The sequence below is a fragment of the Sus scrofa genome, chromosome 9 (genome assembly GCF_054392235.1).
Source record: "Sus scrofa isolate SSC_HxYL_T2T_F1_AM1 chromosome 9, Sscrofa_HxYL_maternal_Yorkshire_Landrace_v2.0, whole genome shotgun sequence".
NCBI lineage: Eukaryota > Metazoa > Chordata > Mammalia > Artiodactyla > Suidae > Sus > Sus scrofa.
This window is the reverse complement of record NC_139391.1, coordinates 141626821-141651264: the sequence shown is the minus strand read 5'-3', so window position 1 is coordinate 141651264 and position 24444 is coordinate 141626821. Positions and strand designations below refer to the sequence as shown.

The window sequence follows — 24444 nt, the reverse complement described above, 5'->3', positions numbered from 1 at the left end:
CCGCGTGAGGAGGGCGCCGCAGAGGGAGTGCGGCTCGGGGCGGGGGAGAGCTGGCCTGGGGTGCCAGCTCCCTGCAGGGGCCTCTGCATCTGCGCTGCCAAGCAGCCCTGCCAAAGGTCTGCACAGCTGCTTAAAACCTGCTCGGGATAATACTGATTTTATACATTAAAAAGTACTCGACACACATGAAGACACGTTTTCCAGTCCTCAAAGGAGTAAGGGGGACAGTGGGGACACGCAGAGACGCAGGGCTCTTTATTCAGCCTCCTGCACCCCCGACTTGCTCATACCCCGCACATCTTCCAAAGGGAAACACGTGCACCCAGAGCATCTTCACAGCGACCCCTAGAGGAGAGCATCTCACGGCCGGGCCGATCCATGCGTGTCTTGGGGACACGAGGTTATAGGCCCAAGCAGACGCAGATCAGATCCGTGTACAAGTCTTTCAAACAAAGGCACACAGTGAAAATAAACTGGCAAGTAGGCAGTGGCCACGCCTTAAAGCAAAGCAGGAAGAAGGAGACAGGCTCTGAGCGGACCCACACTTTGGTCTGACTCGCTTTTCAGTTTTCTCTCCTCACATGTAGTTGACGGAGCTGAGACGTCTTAGTCAGCCTTACTGCATCCCTCGGGCTCCGCACACGACCCACTGCATCCTTCAGGGCTAATTCCGATGTGCTTGAGGTTTGGTCCTCTGCCTCTGACGAAGCAAAGCAAGGACCTCCCGCCGTGGTGCGGTGCGTTAAGAATCTGAGCGCAGCAGCCCCAGTCACTGCCGAGGTGCCGTTTCTATCCCAGGCCCTGTGTCATAGGTTAAGGATCCAGCATTGTGGCAGCTGTGGCGTAGGTTGCATCTGCATTTTGGATTCTGTCGCTGGCCCGGGAACTTCCATATGCTGCAGCTGCAGCCTTTAAAAAAAAGCAAAGCGAGAGCAAGTTGTCCCATAGATTGTGGTACTTCTGGTGGACAAGCGCAAGCTGCAGTAAAAACCCCAGTCCGCCTTCCTGCCCTGTCCTGGGGCAGCGTTTACCGGGGGCCTGGACCTAGAGGTCAGTTTAAGTGAAAGATGTTGGCACTCAGAACCTTACCTCCAGGCACCTCGGATCTGCAGACAGTTTCTCTGCTGAGTCCCACGAGTGGAGATGACAACCCCAAAAGACACCGTAAATAGCTTACCCCAAAGGAACCTCCGGGAAATCAAAGTCCCAGGGTGTGGTCTCACTGGAGGGGCATCAGGTTCACGGGAGCAGTGCCCGCCTGTGACCTGTGCTGTGCTTCTTGCAGAAATGGAAGAGAGTTATGACACCGACTCCAGCTCCCTCAGCAGCTCTGTACCCGGTGTGTCCAGTCGCTGCCCACAAGATGCCGCCAGCCCCAACGGCGATGCTGAGGCAATCCCGGTGACGTTCATTGGGGAGGTTCTAGAAGATCCCGTGGACTCAGGGTCATTTTCCAACAGAAACAACAACGCCGGCTCCTTCGACATGGGGAGCGCGGCTGGCAGGAAGGCCCAGCTGCCCCCGAGCCGAGACACAGGGTCCGGCTCCTCTGCCCCTTCCCAAGACCATGGGAGAGAAATCAGAGCAGCCTCACCCAACAGCCAGCAGGATGGGGATCCCCCAAAAATGCGGCCCAAAGCAGCTTCGGCATCGGCGCTTCCCACACACGACCTGAATGGGAAGCAGAAAGACACCGGGCCCCACGCCACCTGCGGTGGGAGGATGCCGGCCGCCCGGGGGGAGGACTCGCAGCTCCAGAGGGAGAGGGACGGCGAAGATAAAAACGGGGCCTCAACACCGCTGTCCTGGTATCAAAGAGGCCAACACACCAGGGGGAGTTATGGGCTGAAATACGGCCTCACAACATATAAAATTGTCCCCCCAAAGTCAGAAATGAGATGTTATGACCGGGGAGCTTCCTTGTCGACCGGTGCCATTAAGATCGACGAGCTGGGGAACCTGGTGAACCCCAACGCAAGCACGGGCAGGACCATCGTCCCCACCTCGCCCACCGTGGAAGCAGAAACCCCACCTATTGGAAAAGTCAAAGAATTCTGGAGGTCTAGCTCTATCGAAAAACACTCTGGCTGGCCCACAGAGCGCTCGGCCATGGGGACCCCCACCCCCCCAACGCCCACGAAACCGCAACCTCAGGAAAGCAGACTCAGAGCAGAGCCCACCTCCCCAGACCCCAAAGTGACAGTGCCCCGGCCCCAGGCCACCCATCCAGAAGATGGGAGACCTCCAGACGAGGGGAGAAGCAGGCCACCCCAGGCAGCCCCTTGTCCCGTGAAAGTGCCAGCAGCTAACACTGCAGACGTCCCCTTTCTCAAGCCTCAGAGGAGAACGTCCAGTCAGTACGTGGCCTCTGCCATTGCCAAGCGGATAGGGACCCCAAAAGTCCACCCCGACGTGGGGAGGAAGCGTGATAATGCCCAGAAGACGTGGGAAGGCAGAGCCCCAGAGCGGACTGGACCGCTCTCCCCGTGGCTAGATGGTCCCTCCCACAGCCTGTGCCCGGACGGGCCTGACGAAGGGGATTCAGCAGCAGGAGCCCCTCCCGGAAGGCAAGGCAGCTGCCCTCCCGGAAAGTCGTCTACTCGAGACTGTCCCGCCGGCACCCACCGAGGTTCCCACGCACCTCTGGGCACGGCTTCCCAGAGGGAGCAGGTCTCTGTGGCACAGAGCTGTGGTCTCAGCGGAAAGCAAAGCACCAGGAACCACAGAACCAGCTCTGCATCCGACCCCACGTGCGCACCGGGAGAGACAAAGCCCCTGCCACCTTGCTCAGGGGCTGAGCAGACTTCCGGCCAGGCCCTGGTGAATGGCTCCCGGTGGGTCCCCCTCCACAGCGAGCCTCCTCACCCTCCAAGAGTGTCTGTCACACACAGCCACCCCGGTCGGGAGCCCCGCACACCAGAGGAAAAGCCCAGTCTGCTAAGCACAGGGGTCCTTGAAGCCGATGGTACACTGCCAGCCAGCATCTTTGGGCCAAAGAAGAAATTCAGACCTGTGGTCCAGAGGCCAGCCCCGAAAGACACATCCCTGCACAGTGCCCTGATGGAGGCCATCCACTCGGCCGGAGGGAAGGATAGGCTTCGCAAGGTGAAGTCATGGGGCCCCCCACCCACGCTCAGATCCAGACCTTAGGTGGCACCAGACGGGGGGGGGGGGGGGGGCAGGCTGGGAATGCGGCTGAAGGAAGAGGCTTCACCTTACCCTAGATTTCTGTCTCACTGCCTGCAGAATTGGTCAACTAGAGCCGTTAAGGAGACCCAAGCTTGGTCAAGGCTTTGGGCTTGTCCACACTGCCTTTTCGGCCCAGACTGCCCTGGGGAAAGACTTTGCCAACAAATAGCCTTTACTTGGACAAGGGTGTGGACATACCTGGCCCCTGAACCAGTGGGTAGTTGGAGACTCAGGCCAGGCCACTGCTCCCGATCCCCCCGTTTTCAGTGGTGGAGGACTGTCACCCTGCAGTAAGCTGGGGACAACCGCATGACACTTCCCGCCTCGTCTGGGCACTGGTCACCCCGCCGATGCTAAGTAAGCGCTACGGCAGCAGTGGGATCAGGAGCCGTGTCCTCCACTTCCCAGGTGAGGAAACCGAGGGCCACACTGCCTGCTAGTGGGGCCCCAGGCCCCTCATCCAGGGTGACGCAGAAGCCCACAGCAGCTCTGGAGAGGAGGGGATAACAGGAGTGATGTGACATCAAGGGGTGACGCCCCTGCTTCCCCAGATACATCACCTTCCGTTTTTCTATCATGTGCAGTCAATCAAAACCTGAATTTGCTAATTCTGCCTTCTGAGCGACAGCCCGCGAAGCTGATCCTGGAGGCGTGGATGGATAAACATGGGTTCTCCTTGGCCCTGCCTCACAGTTAGCACTTCCCCATGTCCTGAGTGAAACGCGCTGACGTTGTTGATGAATATTCTAGACTCCAGAACCCCGCTCAGACGGAGGGCCCGGGAAACCATCCTACATGGAAGGGGACAGCGAGCGCTCAGCCCTGCTGGCGGCCATCCGCGGGCACAGTGGCACCTGCAGCCTGCGGAAGGTAAGAGGGCCTTCCCCACACACTCCCCCCATCACCCAGTCACCCGGGGATGCTGCAAACACCAGGGCAAGCCTCTGATTTTCTAAACGATGCTAAGTCATCGTTGGAGCAGCTGACCCAACCCCGGGAGAGGCGATGGGGGCAGCTCCCCTCCCCCAGCGCAGAAACTCTCCCTCCCTTTCCTGGACGTGTAGGGCCTCTGTGCACACCCAGCTCTGTGCACTTCCCGGAAGTTCCAGGGACCCTGGCCTGGCTTCAGGCTGAGATCATGTGGGAACGGAGCTGCTGCCTGCTCCGCTGGCCTGGCCCAGGCCCAGGACCAACCCCGCTGGGGCTCAGGGACGGAGGGGCCCCCGGCTTCCACAGTCAGCATCCAGGGAAAGCAGGAGGAGCCTCCCCCTCACACTTGGAGTAAGGTCACTGATGCACGCGAGCCCAGGTCTGTCCAAACAGCCACCAGGAGGCAGGAGGGCGGGGTCTTCAGAAGGGCAGGACGTCAGCCTTGCTCCCAAGCCTTCGGTCACTCGCCCAAAGCAGGGCCCCAGGGACAGCAAGCAGACACCACCCCTGGGCTTGTTACAGGGCCAGGTACCTGCACTGCCTCTTGGAAAGGACCTTTGGGACACTGTCACTTGACTGTCTCGTTGCTAGGTGACATCCTCTGCCTCGGAAGAGCTCCAGAGCCTCCGCCAGGCCGCACTGTCTGCGCACGGGTCGGAACCCCCGGGCTTTGAAGGCCCGCCGGCCCCGCCGCCCCTGCCCCTTCTGGCCACCCACGCTCCCACCGCATCCCGGCCGGTGTCCAGGTCCAGCTCGGGCCCCCCCAGCAACACGGCGGATGCCCGGCAGGCTTTGCTGGATGCCATTCGCTCCGGCTCAGGCGCCGCGCGGCTGAGAAAGGTGAGGATGCCTGCGGGCGCATGCGCGTTCCCGTGGGCGAGAGGGCGGCTCCAGGCCCACGACGCTCCTCCGCCCTCAGCCCGGTGGGGAGTCGCGGCCAGAGCTGCTCCTGGGACGCCGAGGGCTCCTTCTCGCTCCTAAGCCTTGGGCGCATGTCGGCCGCGCCGGGCTCCTCCGGTGCAGGACGGGCTGGACGGCTGTGTGTGCGGTACCCGCAGGGCCGCGCCGGGCTCATACTTGGTTCGTCTTTCTCGCTTGCCTTCTTTATTTCTATTTTTTCCCCCAGGATAAGGTTTGAAAAGTATTGAGTTTGAGATCCCCTGGGCAGAGCACACATTTCTGGATTTGCCATAGTTTCTGCTCTATCTGGTCTTAGGCTGGGCTGCGTGGCTGTCAGCCGCCAGGTCCCCGAAAGCACGTGTGGCCTCCGAAGGGGGCTTCCCAAATCACAAGGGGCTTCGGGCCAGACGGGGTGTGAGATCTGCTTTGACTCCAGAGTGATTCTGAGTGGACTGGGCCTCGTTCTCTGCCCATTTTTCGGGGGTTGGGAGCTGAGGCTAAAAGTCGGGAGGCCGGTGACAGGTATGATTTTCTGAGCGGTTATTTCAGATCCTAAGTGTAGGTTTTCACGTGTATCTGAAATAGTGAATGTGAAGGTTATCCTCGATGAGAGCGAATGGGAACTTCACCTTGGCCACATGGGGCTGGACCCAGACAGGGTCCATCTGGCACAGAATAACCGCCCCACACTGCCTTGTAGGAGAGCAGGTGGGCCACGAGACAGGTGGGCCGCTTCCACCCAGATCTGCAGGCACTGCTGCAAAGGTGTCCCATGCAGGAGCTGGTGGTCCGGAGAGGCGGGGGGTGAGGGTGTGTGTGGAGGGGGGACGCTCCCTCAGGCAGCATGGCCTGAGGGCATCCCTCGCTGACCCAGGCTGACCCTGCGATGTCACCAACCAGGAGCCGTCTGTGAGTTCCTCCGTCTCGGCTTTCACTGCAGCAGCTTCACGTGGCGGTCAGAAGCCCGTGTTTTGATCGTTTCTTGGATTAATCTAAGTGTCGGTACTCGCCTTATGCTGCCCAGAAAGGTTGGGGCAGTGAGTATTTAGCCGAGGTTTTGATGCCCGGAACAGCCTAGGAGATGCCCTTGGGCTGAAAGCTGGGCCCCAGGGAGCAGGGCCAGTGTGACACAGGAGGCAATGCCCCTACCCAGGGCACCGCATCTTAGCCGGAGGCCTCAGGGCTGCTGGACAGGACAGTGTCGCTGCTCTGCACACCGACCAGACCCCTCTCCGCTTGCCCTCTGTGTCTCAGGATCCCATAGAAGCTGCTGAAGGACATGTGACAAAGGAAGCCAGGACCTGGACGGTCCACCTGCCCAGCAGCCCCAGGTCAGCCTCCATCAGGGACACCCAGGTGTGGCAGGGAGAGCCGGCCTCCCCAGGAACCAGTGACTATCCTCCTGGAGGCACCTGACCCCGTTTTCTGGTAGCTTGCCCTCCCTCTGGGTGCGGAGCAGACCTGTGGCACCAGGGACACACGTACGGTTCAGGCAGCAAGGGCCCACTGTGTCTTCTTCTGCAAAGCCGGGTTAGGTGGCACTTGTCTGCAGGGCATGGGCCGTGGAGGCTTCGGTGACTTTGCAGCAAATGCCCCCGTGTGTGTGACGGCACTTACACCTCAAATCACTTGAGCTTTGCCGCTTTAGCTTTCTTTCACCTTTTGGGCTTTGAAAGTTGCGGTAAATGTAGGCTCCAGAGTCCAGCGCGGGTTGCGTGGTCCATCCTCACTCAGGACCAGCAGGGGCTCCCCTGTCCACACTGGGCGTTCAGTGGGGGTCTGCCACGTGTGCTGCCAGGAGGACGTCCTGCATCTGAGGGCTGTTCCGGGCATTCCTGGGTGCTGTGAGGGGCTGAAGTGCGTGGGTCCCCCTGGTCCCTTCCTCCGGGACAAGCAGGGCACCCAGCCATCCTGGGTGGGCTCTCCAGGAAGCCAGACCCTCGCTGCTGAAATGAGCGCAGCGACTCCCCCTGCCTTTAACGTGCATTTTGCATTTGGTGACGATGCTGCTTATGATAAAAAAACAAAGGGGGGTTCATTGGATGTAGGAGGAATCACCTTAAAAGTGAGTTTGCCATTTTTCAAGGCGATCACAAGTCCACTTGCCATCCTCCACTGCGGGAATTCAATCTCCTGCCTCTGGGTTTGTGGTCAGCAGGGCGTTGCCCGCGCCGTGTCTTCCCTCCAGGCCCAGGTGACGGCGGCCGCGGCTCTGCTCCGTCGGCTGCTCCTTCCGCAGTGGGCATCACCTGCCCCACCTGAATGCGGGGCTTAGACGGGCAGGGGCTTCTGCCTTCCAATCCGCCTGTGCTCACAGTACTGGTGCAACTCTGTGCAGCTGACAGCCGCAGTCAGTCTGTTTTACATGCGTGATTTCAGAGGGCCTGGAATGGATTAAATGCGAGTGCCCTTTTAGTCCGAGTTTATAGTTAAAACATCCACTGCCCAGCCGTTCATTCCTCAAGTGTTTTCTGAGAACCAGGGTCCAGGGACGTTAGTAGCTGCTCTTGAAGAAAAAATGAATGAGGCATTGTCTGTCCCCAGGGACTCTGAGCCAGAAGGAGAGAAAGAGGGGGTGTAGGCCTGTCCTTGGCCTGGGGGCGACTCACAGAGCTGGAGACCTGGCAAACCCAGGATCTTTCCCTGCGTGACCTCAGTTTCCCCCAAGGAAGGCACAGAGTGGGCATCTCCGCCGCCACCCTCCTGGACTTAAAGGCTGCAGCTTCCATGCCACAGATGGGAAAGGGGGGCGCAGACGTGACTTGTCCCAGGCTTTAACTAGGTCACCGCCGCTGCCCAGCCAGACTCGGGATCAGCCTGGCGGGCGGCCTGCCCTGGGAGAAGCCTCATTAAGCCCCAGGGTCCCTGAGCTGCCGGGCCCTCCCAGATGCGTTTTTTCCCACTGCGGAAATGAACTGGCTCAGACCACACACGTGTCCTGGCGCTTGGCCTTGGTGGCAGAGCCCATGCGACGTGATTAGACATGTGACACTATCACCATCAACTCCCAGGAGGCCCCGAGCCAGGATAGAAGAGCAGCTGCAGCGAACGCCCGTCCTCCTAAGCCTGAGCCTCTTTGCTGGTGGCAAGAGAAGCCCAGGTCTGTGACCAGGGACTGAGACGGGAAAGCCATCAGCAGCAGCCCTGTCCCATGCTCATGCTGGGCTCAGCAGTGTTCATATAGACCTTTAATGGAATATCTGGAGAGACAAACAGGTCACTTCTGTCTTTGCTGCCCTGTGGCCATCCTGCCCTTTGCTGGAATTCCAGGTGACCTGGAAGGGCAACCCAGGGATGACTGTCAAGAGGTCACTTGCTGTGGTGAGGTGTGCTGAGGCTGTTCCCCATTCCCAGAAGGCTGTTCCCCGTGTTTTACCAGCTAATCCCAGTCATCGTGCATGTGCCTTCTTAATCTCAAGCCCCGGGGGTCTCTCCCCATCCCCAGGGGGTCTCTCCCTGTCCCCAGGCTGCGGGAGGGGCCCTGTCACAGCGTCACTTCATTTCCCATCATGGTCGCATCACAGCCTCAGTTCTGTAACCGTCCATATAACCTCCGTGTTGAGCTCACCCCCCACCACCACACCGTGAGCGCCAGGAGGTCCCAGAACCCTGGACAGCTCCCGGCACAGAGTGGGTGCCCAGTAACTTGTGGGAGGAGGCGAAGGGCCTGCACCCTTTGCCACTGGACCGCCTGGCTCTCCAGACTGCGGCCGAGTGCAACTTGGAGTCTGCGTGCTCAGGACTCACTTATTTCAAAATCGTCATAAACTTGCCAAGAATCACTTTAAGCTGGAAGGAACCCCCTTCTTTTCCTCTGGAAAATGAGTTCCAGGCACCTCCGTCTTCAGCCAGTGGTCCAGCTCCCACTGTGCACAGCTGGCCGGCAGCTGCTGGCCGGCTCCCTTAGGAGTTGATTGGCGCCCTGGGAACTGATCTGTCCAGGCTGGAACTGAAATAGTGAACCTAATCCCTGGACACCAGCTCTCTGTCACCGCTGTTCATTTTACCTTTTTCCCTAGAAACATCATTTTCCTTGGCAGGCAAGGAAGCAACATGAAACTTGGATATTTGTACAGCTTTCTGGCTTGGCCTCAAACTGCAAGCTTTGTCCTTTCTTTGATTTTCTTCATGTCCAACCAAAATAAGAAGGAATCTTTCAGGAAGCTGGAAACCTTCAGGCTTTCCTCCCAAGCGGTGCCCTGCCGCACCCTCCTCCCTGGGGGGTGCTTCTGCCCTCCTTGCTCACCTTGATTTGGTCCCACTGGCCATGTAAGCCTGCACTGGACGGCAGCACAGCCCCTTGTCACAACCTAAAGAGCCATCACTACCAGCGTGGCTTGAGCTTGGGTTGACACAACGGCCGTCAGCGTGGTTTATGCTACCTCGTAGCCAGTTTTCTCACCAAACTCTCGGATATTGAATTGTCCAAGCCAGAGCTTTTTAATGCTATCCTTCTTGATGCCAGAGTTTTGGAGTTTTCTGGTTCCTTCCTAAATATTTCCTTCGTTTACTGAGAGCTGTCAACATCTGGATTCAGCCGTCACCTTGCTGTCAGTGGTGATGAGCGTGGTTTTGCGGTCCTCAGTCGGCCGTGGATGGTAACACGCACCAGCCCGGGGCTTCTGCACCAGTGACGCTTAGGCTGCCAGGCGGGTCTGGAGCAGGCCTGCTCCTGGAGAGCACATGCTGTCCAGCCCTCCTCGCTTCACTTGCCTGCCCTGGAACCGCCTCAGTCGGCCACACACCCACTTACCCTTTCGTGTCCTGGGAGATTTACTTTTGCGACTTGGAAGCGCCTTCTGAAAGAGGCTTCTCCTGGGGTGCCAGGCGTTAGGTGACCGAGGTCTATGGGACGTCAACCACCCCGCTCCCAAAGCTCCATTTTAGTTGTCATCTCATCCGAGAGCTGGGATGCTCGGTGAAGTGGCAGTGGTGACGGTGACAGTGCCATGATGGGCCCCGCAAGCTGCACTGGGCCCGTCTGTGACGCAGGTCCCATGAGCCCATTTATCAGTGAAGGAGGGGGTACTCCCGGGAACTCACGCAGCCCAGATGCTAAGTCAGTGTGTCCATACAGCAAGAAGAAGGATGGACATGCGACAGTGTACATGAATTTCCAAATCATTATGCTGAGGGAAGGAAGCCAGACTGAAAATAAAATTCACAACAGACTGTTCCATTTCTATAAAATTTTAGAGAACACAAGCTCATCTACGCGATGCGGTGCCGGTGGTGTGAGGATGGACGACAGGAGGGATTAAGAGGAGGTGGAGGGTCTATACACTGTTGGTGGGAAAGTGAATTGGTGCTTCGGCTGCAGGAAACAGCATGGAATTACCGTATGATTCAGCATTCCTCTCTTGGGTAAATATTTGGAGAAAATTAAAACTAATTCGAAAAGCTACACGCACGCACCTCAGTGTTTATAGCAGCATTATTTACAATTGCCAAGATATGAAAGCAAAATTAAGTGTCCATCAACAGATGGTGGACAAAGAAGATGTGGTGTGTATATACCTTGGACTGCTACCACAGCCATGAAAAAGAGCGAAATTCTGCCATTACTGTCAACAGCATGGATGGACCAAACACTCAGCGAAATAAGTCAGACAAAGAAAGAGAAATACTCTATATTATCACTTGTATGTAGAACTTAAAACATAAAAACATGCTAATCAAACTTATGAACTTTTGCACAGCAAAAGAAAGCATTTTAAAAAAAAGACAACCTATAGAATAAGAGAAAATAGTTTCAAATGATGCAACTGACAAAGGCTTAATCTCTAAAATATACAAATAACTCATACAACTCAAGAGCAAAGCAACCAAAAAACCCAATGGAAAAATGGGCAGAAGACCTGAACAGACATTTTCCAAGGAAGATGTACAGATGGCCAACAAGCACATGAAAAAAATGCCCAACATCACTGATTATGAGAGACGTGCAAATCAAAACTAGTGATGTACCACCTCACACCAGTCAGAAGAGCCATCATTAATATGTCCACAAATAACAAATGCTAGAGGGGGTGTGGAGAAAAGGGAACCCTCCCACACTGTGTGTGGGAATGTAAATTTGTACAACCACTATGGAAAACAGTATAGAGGTACCTCAGAAAACTAAATATAAAACTACCATGTGACCCAGCAATCTCACTCCTGGGCATGTATCTGGAGAAAACATTCATTCAATAAAATACATGAACTCTCATGTTCATTGCAGCACTATTTACAATAGCAAGACATGGAAACCACCTAAATGTCCATTGACAGATGACTGGGTTAAGAAGATGTGGTACATATACACAATGGAATACTACTGCGCCGTAAAAAAGAACAAAATAATGCCATTTGCAGCAACATAGAGGGATTCTCATACTGAGCGAAGTAAGTCAGAAAGAGAAAGACAAACACCATATGATATCACTTATATAGCATATCTGGAATCTAATACATGGCACAAATGAACCTATCTATAGAAAAGAGACAAACTCATGGACATGGAGAACAGACTTGTGGTTGTCGGGGCGGGGGGGGGGGACGGGGAGTTTGGGGTTAGTAGATGCAAACTTCCCTGTGTGGAGTGGATAAGCAGTGAGATCCTGCAAAAATAAACACACAAACAAAACCAGAATGCGGGCTGCATTTTTCAGCTAATAGGCTCCATCTGTATTTCCTCACCCAACACACAGCCAACACACACACTCTTTCCCCTGATTCTTGGATATCCTGTAGCAAACTTATTGTGCTTTTCTCAATTAACAATTAAACTCTTGTTTTGAAGTTAGAGTACTGCATCTCTAAAGGTGTCTAGGGTTCAAAGAAAAAAACCACTGAACCAATTATTTAAAATGTACCTAGCATGCTCTGTAAAAATAAGCTTATCTTGGAAGTTCCCTTGTGGCACGATGGGTTAAGGATCCTGCATAGCTGCAACTGTGGTGAGGGTTCTATCCGTGGCCCAGGAGCTTCTACATGCCTGTGGGTGCCACCAGAAAAAAAACACAAAGAAGCTTATCTGTTCCACCATTGGGGCTCCCTGGATCCTGTGGCGCTGTGTGCAGCCCGTGGGCAGCCTCGTCCCCGCGCTCTGCCCGAGTCTCTGCAGGCACAGCACGCGTTCCTCCCGCCTCTCCAGCCACGCATGCTCAGGCCCCTTCGAGGGCCTCCTCTTTACCCGAGGCTGCACTCACCGCAGGAGGCAGAGCTCTTTTCTTTCAAATCTACTCACTCTCCCAGGCAGACCCTTCATCCTCCGGATGCCACCCCCAATCCTGTCTCCATCCCAAGCTGTCCTGCGCCACGGATTTGAATCTTCAGCCCCCTCCTTAACATCCATGGGGCAGGTGCCAAGGCTCCAACTCGGCAGGTTCAGTCCCCTCCCTCTGTGCCCCGAACTCCGCTGCTCATCCTGCTTCAGTTCTCAGCTGACGTGGAGGCCCCTGCCACCAAGAGGCCCCTGATGGAGCTGGGAGGCCAGGGCCATGCCCTTGGAAGAACTGGCGGGTTGAGCTGCGGGGGTCGAGGTTCTGGTCTGGGGCTGTGATCGCTGCTCGGGCCAGCCCCCCGGGGATTGCTGCTCAGTGGTGTTTGGTCTGGCCTGAGTCATCCTCTGACACCCCAGCTTCCCCACCTGTGCTTTGGAGACGGTACCCACAGTGACGACAATGACAATAATGCATCAGTGATTTGGTTGAGCTCCGGTTTCAATGAGACACGTCTTGTGCAGGGCTCAAAACGGCGCCTGCCTCATACTAAGCGCACAGGAAGTATTTGTGGCGGTGGCGGTGGCGGTGGTTGGCGTTATAAGAAATCCGCTCAGGGAGTTCCCATCATGGTGCAGCGGAAATGAATCCCACTAGGAACCATGAGGTTGCGGGTTCGATTCCTGGCCTAACTCAGTGGATTAAGGATCCATCATTGCTGTAAGCTGTGGGGTAGGTCGCAGACGTGGCTTGGATCTGGCGATGCTGTGGCTGTGGTGGAGGCCGGCAGCTGTAGCTCCAACTAGACCCCTAGCCTGGGAACCTCCATATGCCCCGGGTGCGGCCCTAAAAAACAAAAAAAGAAAGAAAAGAATTCCGCTCGGGTCCTTGGATCTTCGCTTTGATGACAGAGTGGAAAGCGGGACAAGGAGCCCAGCTCACTGCACTGCTCCTCTCAGAACGTGCCGAGCTCGGTAAACGACGGTGAGAACCCGCGTTGCCTTGGCACAGCTCGCATCACTCCGTCTTTTCTTACAAATGCTGTTAACCTTGGCCATTAGAGGCACGGAAATATTTCCTTTAAGCTTTTCAATCGCAGAACTGCGGTTAGTTGGACGGTGCTAGGAGGGTGCAGGGTGTGAGCTTTTGAATCCAGTGGGACAGGAGGGTGTGGGTCTGCAGTCACTCGTTTGTGTCCCCAGCTGTCGCCTGGCACCCAGCACCTCCTGCGCCCAGGGAGGGGCAACGATGGATGCCGTGGGGCCTGCCTCGGAGCCCCCCTCCTGGAGCGAGAGAGGCAGCCTGCGGGACGGTGACCTGCAGCACGAGGGGGCTGCTGGGCACCAGTCCCCTCGCGGGGCTCCTCTTCCTGCCGGGACTGGCAGCGGGAATGCCTTTCCGGAGAGGTGGGCTGAGTGCCTCTTCTGGAAGAAGGCGCCCTCCTTTTCCAGCAGGAGGGGCCTTCCCGACATGGAAACCCCACATGCGGGGCCGGCCCGGAAGGGGAAGGAGCCCCACGGACGCCGAGACGGCGGGGCTGGAGGGCAGCTCCGGCAGAAGCACAGGGACCTGCAGACACGTCCCAGCCCCTCGGGGGTTCCAGCCCGTCCTTCCTGAATGCAGTTACAGGTCACTGAGAGCAGGCATGTTTGTGTCCCTGAGAGCTTTCTCCTCGGGGCTATAGGTAGGAGCGCAAACCCCAGGGTGACAGAAGAGGAAATATCTCAAGGGGGGCTTGGAACCCAGCTCCTTAGCGCCGGGGATCTGTGCCCGTGGCTCACCACAGGCCCTGTGTCACTGTGCTTTCTTCATTGCAGGTGCCCTTGCTTGTGTGAATCAGCGACAAGCTGAGACGGCGGCAGAAACTCCCCCTCCAGAACGCCCTCGGCCACCACTCCCCAGCGCCCTGCAGCAGGGGCATCGGGACCTGGCGGGCTCCCCGTCTCCAGGCCAAAACTCACCGCGTGGACTTTCAGCCCCACGTCATGCTTCAGAGGACAAGGAAGCCGCCCCGTGTGGCTTGTGCCAAGGAACTGTGTTTTGTCTCTGAATGTTTATAAAGCTGCCAATACTCCACCCTTGTTGGCCGGTGGGTGGGACTAGAGAAGCTGGAGCCCCGCTGCTTACTTGCATCGATGGACAGAGTGGAAAGAATCATGCCTTCGACTGATATTGGACCTTCTGAGACTTTTACCACACGTGGATGGTGAGGACAGTTTAGTTGTGTAAAATCATTTGCATTCTAGGGAAATGTGCAAATCAGGGGAAACAATCAGAAGCTTCTCGATGCTCCCGTAAGAGGCCTTTTCTAGGGCGACTTTGCTGAGGGAGGCGAATCGTGTTTCCTGATTCTTCAGACATCTGGGGGGACCTCACGGAGGATGGCAGATCAGGAGCTGGGCTATCGCAAAGCAGCACGGCCGCCCAGAGCGACAATCTCCCGAGATGTATGGCCAGGCGGGTCTGAGTTCAGGGCGGTGGCTGAGCTCAGAAGGGTGTTGGCGCCCACAGCCGGTGTCCCCGTGGACAGCTGCTCCCCAGTGGACTGTGACACAGAGCAGGCCTCCCTGACCGGGGCTGAGCTCCCAGCCCCAAGGCCGCCCTGGGAGCCTTGGAAATCCTACGCGGGGCCGAGTGGGGATGTGGCGTGTCACCTGGAGGTCAGAATCGTGCTGCTGATTCGCAGTGGGGGCTTCTTTCTTTGCCCAGCAGGTGGGTGGCCCCTGTGAGTCACACAGCAGCCTTTCCGTATCACCCGGCCCTCAGTCGTCTGTGTTTATCGTAGCATCTGTCAAGTACAGCCGTAGAAGATGCTTCTTTAAAAGAAGTCAAGAGGAAGTGACGAAATAAAATTTCTTTCTCGATGAGGCAGCCGGTATGGTGAGAATGTGTCTCAGCGATGCCGGATCCTGGCGTCCGGTGGAGTGGAGCCCACCCTGCCCGGTCTAATGAATGCCCTCACCGTCCCGGGCGGCGAGGGCGTCCAGCCAGCCCCTGTTCAACCCTCCACCGTTCGTCTGTTTGTGCCACAAATAAAAGAACGTGAAATTGCAGCCCTGGTGTGGATTTCATGGCTCTACCCCGAGGTCTGTGCGGATACCCCATCCTCAAAACAGAAAGGAGAGCTGTTTATCCGGTCAGTACGTAGGATGGCCTGCTGCCCTCCACTGGGCACCGGGTTCCGTGGATAAGACAGCAGACACGAATCCCTGCCTCCGGGGGCTTTGTGTCTTAGTGGAAGAGGCAGAATAAGACAGGGAGTCCATGTCGCTGTGATTAGGAGAAAAACATGAGAAGGGATGAAGCATAAAATAGGGTGATGAAGAAAGGCCTCTTGTCGTAGTGACATGTGGGAGAAAACCTGGGGAAAGGAGAGGGCAAGCCACGTGGGCGCCTCACTGGTGGGGAAAGAGCAGGTGCAAAGGTCCTGAGGCACGACCCCGCCTGGAGTGTTGTAGGAACAGGGAGGCTAGTGCACGAGTACGGGGCCTGGTCACCTGGTCTTCTGGCCACCTGGTCCTCATATGCAGCTCGGTGCCCCATCTCCCAGAGCAGCCTTGCTCCCCGCTAGGCCAGCGCGGTGGGAGACGCTGGGGATGCAGAAGTGGGCCCCCACAGTGCACACCCGCCCCTCACTCCTGCTGCCCACGGGGAGGGAGTGTGCTCTGTTGAACTGTTCCATTTCTGCCCCCCGCCTCCGCCCCCGCGCCAACGCCCTGCTGAGGACTTGGCTTTGGACTGCGGGCGGAGCGTGAGGAGCCTGCTGCACTGGGCTTTTGCATTTTTGCAGCGCGTTTCCCAGCCCTGCTGGGTGGTTCTTAACCTGAGCAGTGGTGAGGCACCTTTGTACAGATGCAGAAACTGAGTCCAGGAAGCTGAAGCCACCGGTGAAGCAGCTTGATCCTTGTTCTTTCTTCAGCTTCGTTTTGTTTTTTAATTAAAGTATTCCCTATTCCTACAGAATTAAATCTGAACTCCTAAGCCTGTAAGACCCCCTTGCCACGTCGGAGGGCTCAACCTCAGCCCTCCTCCACCATCTCCTCCGCCTGCGTGGATCCACCAAGTCACTGATGCCTCCCCAGGCACGTGGCATGCCCCTCGCCCCCCGCACCCCGTTCATTTTCCCACCAGAAACACACTGGGCCCCCCACTACCCACCCCATCAACCGGGAAACCCAGCCCAGTGCTCTCAGCTCTGCTCCCCACGTGTGCTCGCCGTGGCCAAACCTCCACACGGCCCTGCAAGCCCCCCCTGGCTGCGAACTCTGCTTTTCCCCACGTATCACTCCTCCAGCCAGCCTCCCGCCTGCCTTTCGGCCGCAGCACTTGGCCTGAGTGCAGGAGCAGGTCTGTGTGATCTTTCTGGGCCCAGAATGCTTGCCCTGCGCCCCAGGAAAAGGCCGGGTTTATACCTCTTACCCCAGCGTAACTACCAGTGGTTACCTCTTTCTCCCCAAGTGCCCCAGTTTAGACAATCAACTCCAGGCTCACCTGGCTGCGGGGGCCAGACGAGGTATTCAGGAGGTGCTCGGAGGGACTGGGACGCCCTGGAGCCTGGGGGATCCAGTTCCCGGCATTCTCCCCGTTCGCTGCCTCCGCGGAGTCGAGCTGGTGGAAGGTCCCGCTTCCGGGAGGCTGAGCGGGGGCTCGGAAGGAGCTACGAGAAGGGCCTCCAGTGAAAGAGCTGCCCGGTCCTGACCTGTGGTCTTAGGCGGGGCCTGGAGTTGACCCAGCTGCAGGCCCAGGGCAGAGGAGCGGCAGTTCTGTCCCTGATGTTAGAGCAGCGTCCTGCTTACTGAGAAGTCGCCCTTTGAAGGGTGTCAGCAGCGAGAGAAGTCGCCCTTTGAAGGGTGTCAGCAGCGGTGCAGAGGCTGGGCCGTCACGCGGGGGGGTCCCCAGGACCGACAGTGAGGGGGTTTTTCATCCTTCTGACCAGTTCCAGGTGGAGCCTGCATTTCTGGATCTAGCCTGCTGCCCATGGCCCTCCCTCTGCCCTGCTCAGGCTTGAAACACTGGAACAGGTCACCCTAGAATGAAAATTCCAGAAGGACCTGCTTAGGCAATGGCTGATGGGGACGGAAGGAACCTCAATGCAGCTGGAAAGCCGCCTGATTTGCAGCAAAGGGGAGGCCGGGCGGGGAGGGGAGGGGATTAGCACTGGGGCAGGTCTGCAGGAGGCTGCGCTGGCCAGGCTGGGCCTGAGGGCAGGAGACAAGGAGCGGGGAGCACCGGGGTCAGGAGTCGGCTGAGAAGGGACCCGGGAGGAGGGCAGCCCAGAAGCGAGGCGGCGCGAGCTGAGAGCCGCTGGGCACTCACCTCCATCACCCGCATGGGCTCCTGGGGCCGCAGGAGACATGCGGTCCGGTGGGCGGGGGCCGGGACTCAGCGAGGCGCCCGGCCCAGACGGTCTGCGTCCTCATCCTCAGAGCGTCCGCGCCTGTGTTGCCACGCGGATGGAGTGGCACTTTCCATCCCGTGTCCCCGTGGCTGGTAAGTCCGTGGCTGTCAGAGCAAGAGCGAAGCAGGAAGAAGCAGAGGGCTGTGCGGTGGCCGCTGGCTTTTTGCGGAGTGATGAGACCCCCCAGCCTTTCCCCGGGCAAAGGGGCAGTGGACTGGCCACCTCCTTTCTCCTCCGACACGTGCTCTGGCCTCCCGCAGACCAGAGCCTCCCGGCAGTCAGCCTCAGCAGGCCGGGACCCCTAGAAGTTCAGAGGGTTCAGCCCGAGTCCCTCTCAAACGCCAGACTCCCGACTCAGTGCTCCTGTGCGGGGCCTCAGGAAGCCCCCGCTTCACGGCTGAGACGTCTGGCGAGCTTCCCGTGGTCTCGTGGCCCGTGTGCGCAGAGCTGGGTTCGCCCCTTGCTGCAGACGCCCCCAGTCTGACTCCGGCCTCCTCGTCCCCCGGCAGATGATGCGGGCAAGGAGGAAGTGGTTCTGCTTCAGGGGACTGAGGCACAAGGGGTTAAAGTCACCGCAGAAGGGAAACGTCCCTCCCTCACCCCAGGACCGCAGGCTGGGAGCAGGGCCCGTGGAAGGAGAGGCATCCCACACCCCGTCTGCACATGCAGCGTCCGCCGGGGACGGCTCGGGGTCGGCAGTGGGCTCCTCATTCCTGCTTCGCCGGGCAGCCTGTGAGCAGTAAGCAGGACTCGGAGGACCGGAAAGGGCAGGTGCGATTTCCTGGAGAGCAACCCATGACCTCATCCAGACATTTCCCGGCACCCAGGACTAGCCCTGAGGGCCCCACAGAAAGGGAGCTTCGGGAACTCACCAGAAAGGTGGGCAGGCCCCTGACTCCAGCGGGGGCTCCACACTCCACTGGTCCTGTCTGAGCTGGGGTGTCCCATGGGGGTGGGGGGTGTCCGTCTACAGCCCTGGGGTCACATCTGCTGCCAGAGCACTCGCTCCCTGAGGGAAGGATGTGGGGTGAGGATGAGAAGAGAGGGCAGCCCGGGTGCCTGGCTGGTGCCCAGACGACATGCAGCTGTAGGGAGACTGGGCATCATAAAAGGGTAGACCCACCGGGCAGATTTATCATGACCCTCGCACACAGGGGGTAAGTGGAGCAGAGAAAAGACATCCTTTTCGGAGATGACCCAGTCAGAGAGCGTCTGAACTGAGAGCTGAGTGTGTGTGCTGCAGGGTGAGGTCCCCAGAGCCCCAGGCAGCAGCAGCAGGGGATGCAGCGGGGCACCCCAGGTGGGTTCCGTCTGGGACCTCCCCACACACAGCCTTCCCAGACCATGGGCACTTGGGGAGAGTTTATTTTCTCCTTTCCGCTTGGTCACTTTTACCAGATTTTCTTTATTAAGCTAGTACTAATTTGATCATTTCCAAATTAGGCGTGGACACTGGCTGTATGACTCTGAGCCTGCCCGACACAGCTCCTGGCTGGGTCATGTCCAAGTGCTCCCACTTTTCCCAGGCCCCTAGTTCCCATGACCCTGAAGTTCCCCAGTCCTGACTCTGGACTCCAGCTTGGCTCCCCACCCTGGGGGCCACTCCCAGGCATCTTCCAGTGACTTTCCAACAGCATCTGTGGCTGTCAGTCCACGGCCCCTGTTTTCTGGGGCTCCCGCCAGAGAAGGTCAACCTCTCTGGCGTGATCTAACCCATCAAAGCAATGTTTCAACTTTGAGGAACCACTGAATGGTGCGAACAGTAGGAATTGCACACCTGCCTGTGCATGAGTCATGCCCTCCCAGCAGCTCTCTGGATTAAGCCTCTTGGCATTTGGCCTGACTTCTTAGATATTGCTCTGGCTTCAGATCCAACCCAGGGTCTGGTAAGAGGCATGTCACAGGGTGGCTAGGATGCGACTCTGGAGTCACAGAGACCGAGATATGAATCTTGGCTCTGTCACACAGTCCCCCAGGCCGCATCATGGGGATGAGAGATTTAACCTCTGGGTTTCCTCATCTACACCATCAGCAAAAGCAGTTTTGAGGAGCTAAAGATGAGAAATACGCGAGCTGTGCACAGAGCCCGGCAGGTAGGAAGTCCTCGGTAAAAGCTAATGAATGTGGCAATGACGATGCTCCTTACTAGCAAGGAAGCTCCTTTATCAGTTCTAACAGTTTCTGATGGCATTTCGTATTTTCTATTTGTGGTATCACTCATCTGCAGACAGCGACAGTTTTATTTCTTCCTTTCCAATTTGGATTAACTTTATCTCTTTTCTTACCTAATGTCTGTGGCTAAGGCTTCTAATATTACGTTGGATGAAAGTGGCAAGCGTGGGCATCCTTGTCTTGTTCTTGATCTTAGAGGGAAAACCTTCAGCTTTTCCCCACTGAGTATGGTATTAGCTATGGGTTTGTCATATATGGCCTTAATTATTAGGAGATATGTTCCCTCTATACCCACTTTGTGGAGAGTTTTTATCATAAATGGATGTTGAATTTTACCAAAAGATTCTTCTGCGTCTATTGAGATGATTATACTATTTGTATCCTCCCTTTTGTTCACGGGATGTCTCACACTGACCAACTTGCAGCTACTGAGCCATCCTTGCATCCCTAGCATCCATCCTGCTTGATCTTGGTGTGTGAGCCTTAAATACATTGTTGAATTAAGCTTGCCAGTATTTTGTTGAGACTTGCATCTACGTTCATCAGGTTGTTGACCTAGGATGACTTTTTCTCGTGGTATCCTGTCTGATGCCGGCCAAGGTCTGAAGAGAGTGTTGGTCTGAAAAGACAAGAGCCTGGATTCTAGTCTGTTTCCATCACTTCATTCACTTTTGCAGATGTACAGGACATCACTTGGAAACCAGCTTCTAACTGCATTGCTTTCGTGCCTTCAATACCACATGAAACAGCAATGATGGTCTTTGACTCTTTTTTTTTTCCTTTTTACTGCCACACCTGCGGCATATGGAGGTTCCCAGGCTAGGGGGTCTAATCGGAGCTGTAGGCGCCGGCCTAGACCACAACCACAGCCATGCAGGATCCAAGCCACATCTGCAACCTACGCCACAGCTCACAGCAACACCGGATCCTTAACCCACTGAGTGAGGCCAGGGATCGAACCTGCATCCTCATGGATACTAGTCAGATTCTTAGCCCACTGATCCACAGTGGTAACTCCCATCTTCACTTTTTTTTGGTGGAAATGCTTCTAAGTTTCCCTCAGGAAACAGGAAGCTGTCTTCTGATCTGAGTTATACAAATTGTATTTAAGGCAGCATCTATTCATTCTGTCTTAAGTATTTTAATTTATTTTATTATTTTTGCTTTTTAGGACCACACACGTAGCATATGGAAGTTCCCGGGCTAGAAGTTGAAACAGAGCTACAGCTGCTGGCCTACGCCAGAGCCACAGCAATGTGGGATCTGAGCCTCGCCTGCAACCTATACCACAGCTCACAGCAATGCCAGATCCTTAACCCACTGAGCGAGGCCAGGGAGCAAATCGGCATCCTCGCGAATACTCGTAGGTTCGTTTCTGCTGAGCCACAATGGGAACTCCCCATACTGTGCTCTTTTTCTCCTAGAGTTTCTGCTTTATGAAAGTTATTATTCTGGTATGGAATGTGTAGGCATTCATGACTCTTCCGTCTTCTTTACAAATGTTAGCCATTGCATTATTTATGATTGGATTTGTTGTTTGGGGGCCTGGTCTACTCTTTCTTTTCTTTTCTTTTCTTTCATGGCTGCACCCTTGGCATTTGGAAGTTCCTTGGCCAGGGGCTGAATCCGAGCCACAGCTTCAACCTATACCACAGCTGTGGCAACATCAGATTCTTAAACCACTCAGCCACATCAGGAACTCCTAGACTCTGCTGTTTCAAATGGCCTGTTACTCTTCTTCTTCTTCTTTTTCTTCTTCTTTTTAGGGCTGCACCTACAGAATATGGAAGTTGCCAGGCTAGGGATCAAATCGGAGCTGCAGCTGAGGTCTATACCACAGCCACAGCAACACCAAATCCAAGCCACATCTGCAGCCTGTGCCACAGCTTGTGACAATGCTGGATCCCTAACCCAATGATGGAGGCCAGGGATCAAACCTGCATCCTCAAGGACACTATATCAGGTTCTTAACCCCCTGAGCCACAACAGGAACTCCAGTGTGCTCAGCTCTTTGGAACTTAAGAATTCCATTTGATTAGTTAAGACTTAGGTCTCTTGGAGTCAAACTAATACCTAAGAAGGATTGGCCAATGAGTTGGGGATTCTGTGGGGTTTTACAGTGTACCTCATTGAACCAAAATGTTGATGAGATTGGCCAGTGACCTCATGTCAACCCAACTCATTCTGTGGCCAAATTATGTAACACAGGCGTCTTAGACTTTGGTGGAGATTACGGTAATAGATTTAAGTGCTTAATCCATGCCTGCTAACTTTGTGGCTTTTGGGCTTCCAAGAGTCCCATTAGCAACTGCCCTTACCTCATGTGCACATTAACAGAAACCAACAGTAACCACGAAACAGGACTGTGGACACCAGCGTAACCAGAGATGCCAGTGCAGGCTGGCCCCAAAAAAGGGACCTTTGGTGCACACCCGGCGTTCCTGACATGGAACACTCAGACATCGAAGAATGGGAGTGACAGGGACGGAGTAGGATGGCCACAGTGGTCACTGCAGAAGTCCCAACAAGGGACCACAGATAGAGAGGGAAGCCTAGGGAACTTTGGGAGACCACTGTAAGTTCATGGCTGCTCAAGAGGACCATCAGAAGGAGGCAGGCGTGCTTAACGAGTGGAAGTGCTAGATATGCCTTGAGTCGCTGGATGGGGGATGGACTGAGTCCTGCATTCCTGTTCAGACCAAGGGCAGGAGTTTAAGGACCACCCTTCTGCTGATTTGAATAAGTGCCATGACAGTCCTAGTTTGACCTTATAGGGTCAAATACTCTCTTACTACTCTCTGACCAGGTACCAAGGAGGAGCTACCACTCCAAGGAAAAGGAATAGGCAGTCTTTTCCCACCCCCTACTCCCCTTGGATTATAAAACTAAATCCTCATGGCAGAGCCTCCTTGCCTGCTTGCTTGCCTCTCCTACAAGCGTCCTGTCTTAATAAATCTATCTCTTGTCTATCACTTTGTCTCTCGCTGAATTCCTTCTGTGCTGAGGCACAAAGAACCTGGACCTCAGTAAGTCCAAACACCAGGTGACTGAAAAACCATGGCTTCAAGCCCCAACCGGAGTTTAGGCTGAGTTCGAGTACCAGTCTGGTTTCTGGCCAGGGTCAAGCCATAGGTGCTGTCAGTTTCAGCAGCTGTGGAATAACCAAGGGCTAGGAACTGGGGTTCCAGGTGGACGTGTCTGCTGGCTCAAGCAGGCCTGGCCTCTACTGGAAAGCCAATCAGTCTGGAGCTCTGTGCAAAGAGAGTGGACTCAGAACTAAGAGGAACTTGCCCTTGTAATGGTGAGAAGGATAGAAAACGCAAAGTGGTCTCAGGTGCCATACCTGTATTTCTCTTTGTCCCCAAAGCAGTCAGAAATCACCTCCAGATCCCACTGCTGCCACCAATACTGTTAAAAAAAAAAAAAAAAATTCGACTGAGCACATATTAAAGATCCTGTTGGCTTTAATGATGCATGAATCAGGCAGTATCTCATCTAGCAAATAAAAAGGAGCTTCGAGGACTTGTACAAAATGAAGGACTTTTCTAAGACAGAAAGGGACAGGACCAGGATGTTACACCACAAACAATGGAGAGTTTGTGGCCTTCCTTTAGCGGGTGACAGGGGTCCCTCAGATCATCTCCTCGGGGCTGACCAGGTAATTCCAGATTCACTGGCGTAAGACTCCGCTCCTGGGAGAAGCTGAAACTGTAACTGAGTTTCATGACATCGGGTTTAGCAAAAGTGACTCCATTTTGAGCCTGTTGTCTTTTTTGACAACACTCATCTGTGACACAGCTTTTTGTATAAATAGTTCACTGCTTTTTACTTTTCTTCCTCTCAGGATCTAATGGAACCTGCAGACATTTCCCCCAGTTTATCACTATGCAGCTATCAGCAATCTTGTGTTAATTTCTATAAATTCTCTCCCTCATTCAACCCCTCTTTGTCAGCCGTTACACAGTTTATTGAATGAGAAAGCCTGATATTTAAATACTATCCTGTAATCTTTTCACCGTTACATAATCTTAGTCTATAGTTAAACAAATACTTGGCTCAGAACTTTATGCTTCAATGATTTCTTGATCATCTCAAACTCATTCACAAATTTATTCCTCAGGATTTTGTAGAAAGCAGCTCTTTTGCCCTTGTCTGTTTGCCCATCTCTGTCCCTCTAACATTAAAGAACCTAATCAGAGGAAGGAGTTCACAATGAGCAATTGAAACTAACGCCTGACTTTTGTTCTCCTGAATACACACCATGCCTTGTCTAACCTGTTGATTCTTTTCCTAGGCAAAAATAAGTAAGACTGGCTCTCTACCCCCAGCGGCCCACTGGAAAGAATCCTGCAGGTAGATCACTGGGGCAAGGCAACATCTGAATGAAAAGGAGGCAGAGCCCACCCTCCTGCCTTCCTGAGTCACTGGCATTCTTCCCTTCCCCATTTTTCCCTTTAAAAACTGTCAGGGCAGAACAGCCTCTTTGGAAACGAGTCTACCTTCTCCCCAGATTGCCAACTTTTCTGATTAAGGCAACTTTCTTTCCTACTGACAATTGCCTCTCGAATTACTAGCTTAAGAACAGTGAGCAGCCCAACCTGGGTTCAATAAAATTTGTGACACCAACTGGGTGTCCTATAATTTTTTTTT

The 24444-nt window shown here is 55.2% G+C and overlaps 1 protein-coding gene and 1 long non-coding RNA gene across 14 annotated transcripts in view; one reads left to right on the top strand and one right to left on the bottom strand.

The window, feature by feature from the left end:
* Positions 1–15277, top strand: part of COBL (cordon-bleu WH2 repeat protein) — a 239997-nt gene extending 224720 nt beyond the window's left edge. For all 13 annotated transcript variants that reach the window (XM_084978577.1, XM_084978570.1, XM_084978574.1 and 10 more), the window contains 4 exons: positions 1286–3105; positions 3940–4059; positions 4711–4959; positions 14042–15277. In XM_084978577.1, the coding sequence (XP_084834703.1) occupies positions 1286–3105; positions 3940–4059; positions 4711–4959; positions 14042–14059 (2207 nt within the window). In that variant the 3' untranslated portion in view covers positions 14060–15277. The remainder of the gene's footprint in view (positions 1–1285; positions 3106–3939; positions 4060–4710; positions 4960–14041) is intronic.
* The window catches only part of LOC146400250 (uncharacterized), a 54461-nt gene continuing 41671 nt past the window's right edge, over positions 11655–24444 (bottom strand). Inside the window, exons 3-7 of the long non-coding RNA XR_014816892.1 lie at positions 23138–23202; positions 18495–18631; positions 17541–18170; positions 16716–17251; positions 11655–15494 (exon numbers count right to left, since the gene is read on the bottom strand). This is a non-coding gene — a long non-coding RNA (uncharacterized LOC146400250). The remainder of the gene's footprint in view (positions 15495–16715; positions 17252–17540; positions 18171–18494; positions 18632–23137; positions 23203–24444) is intronic.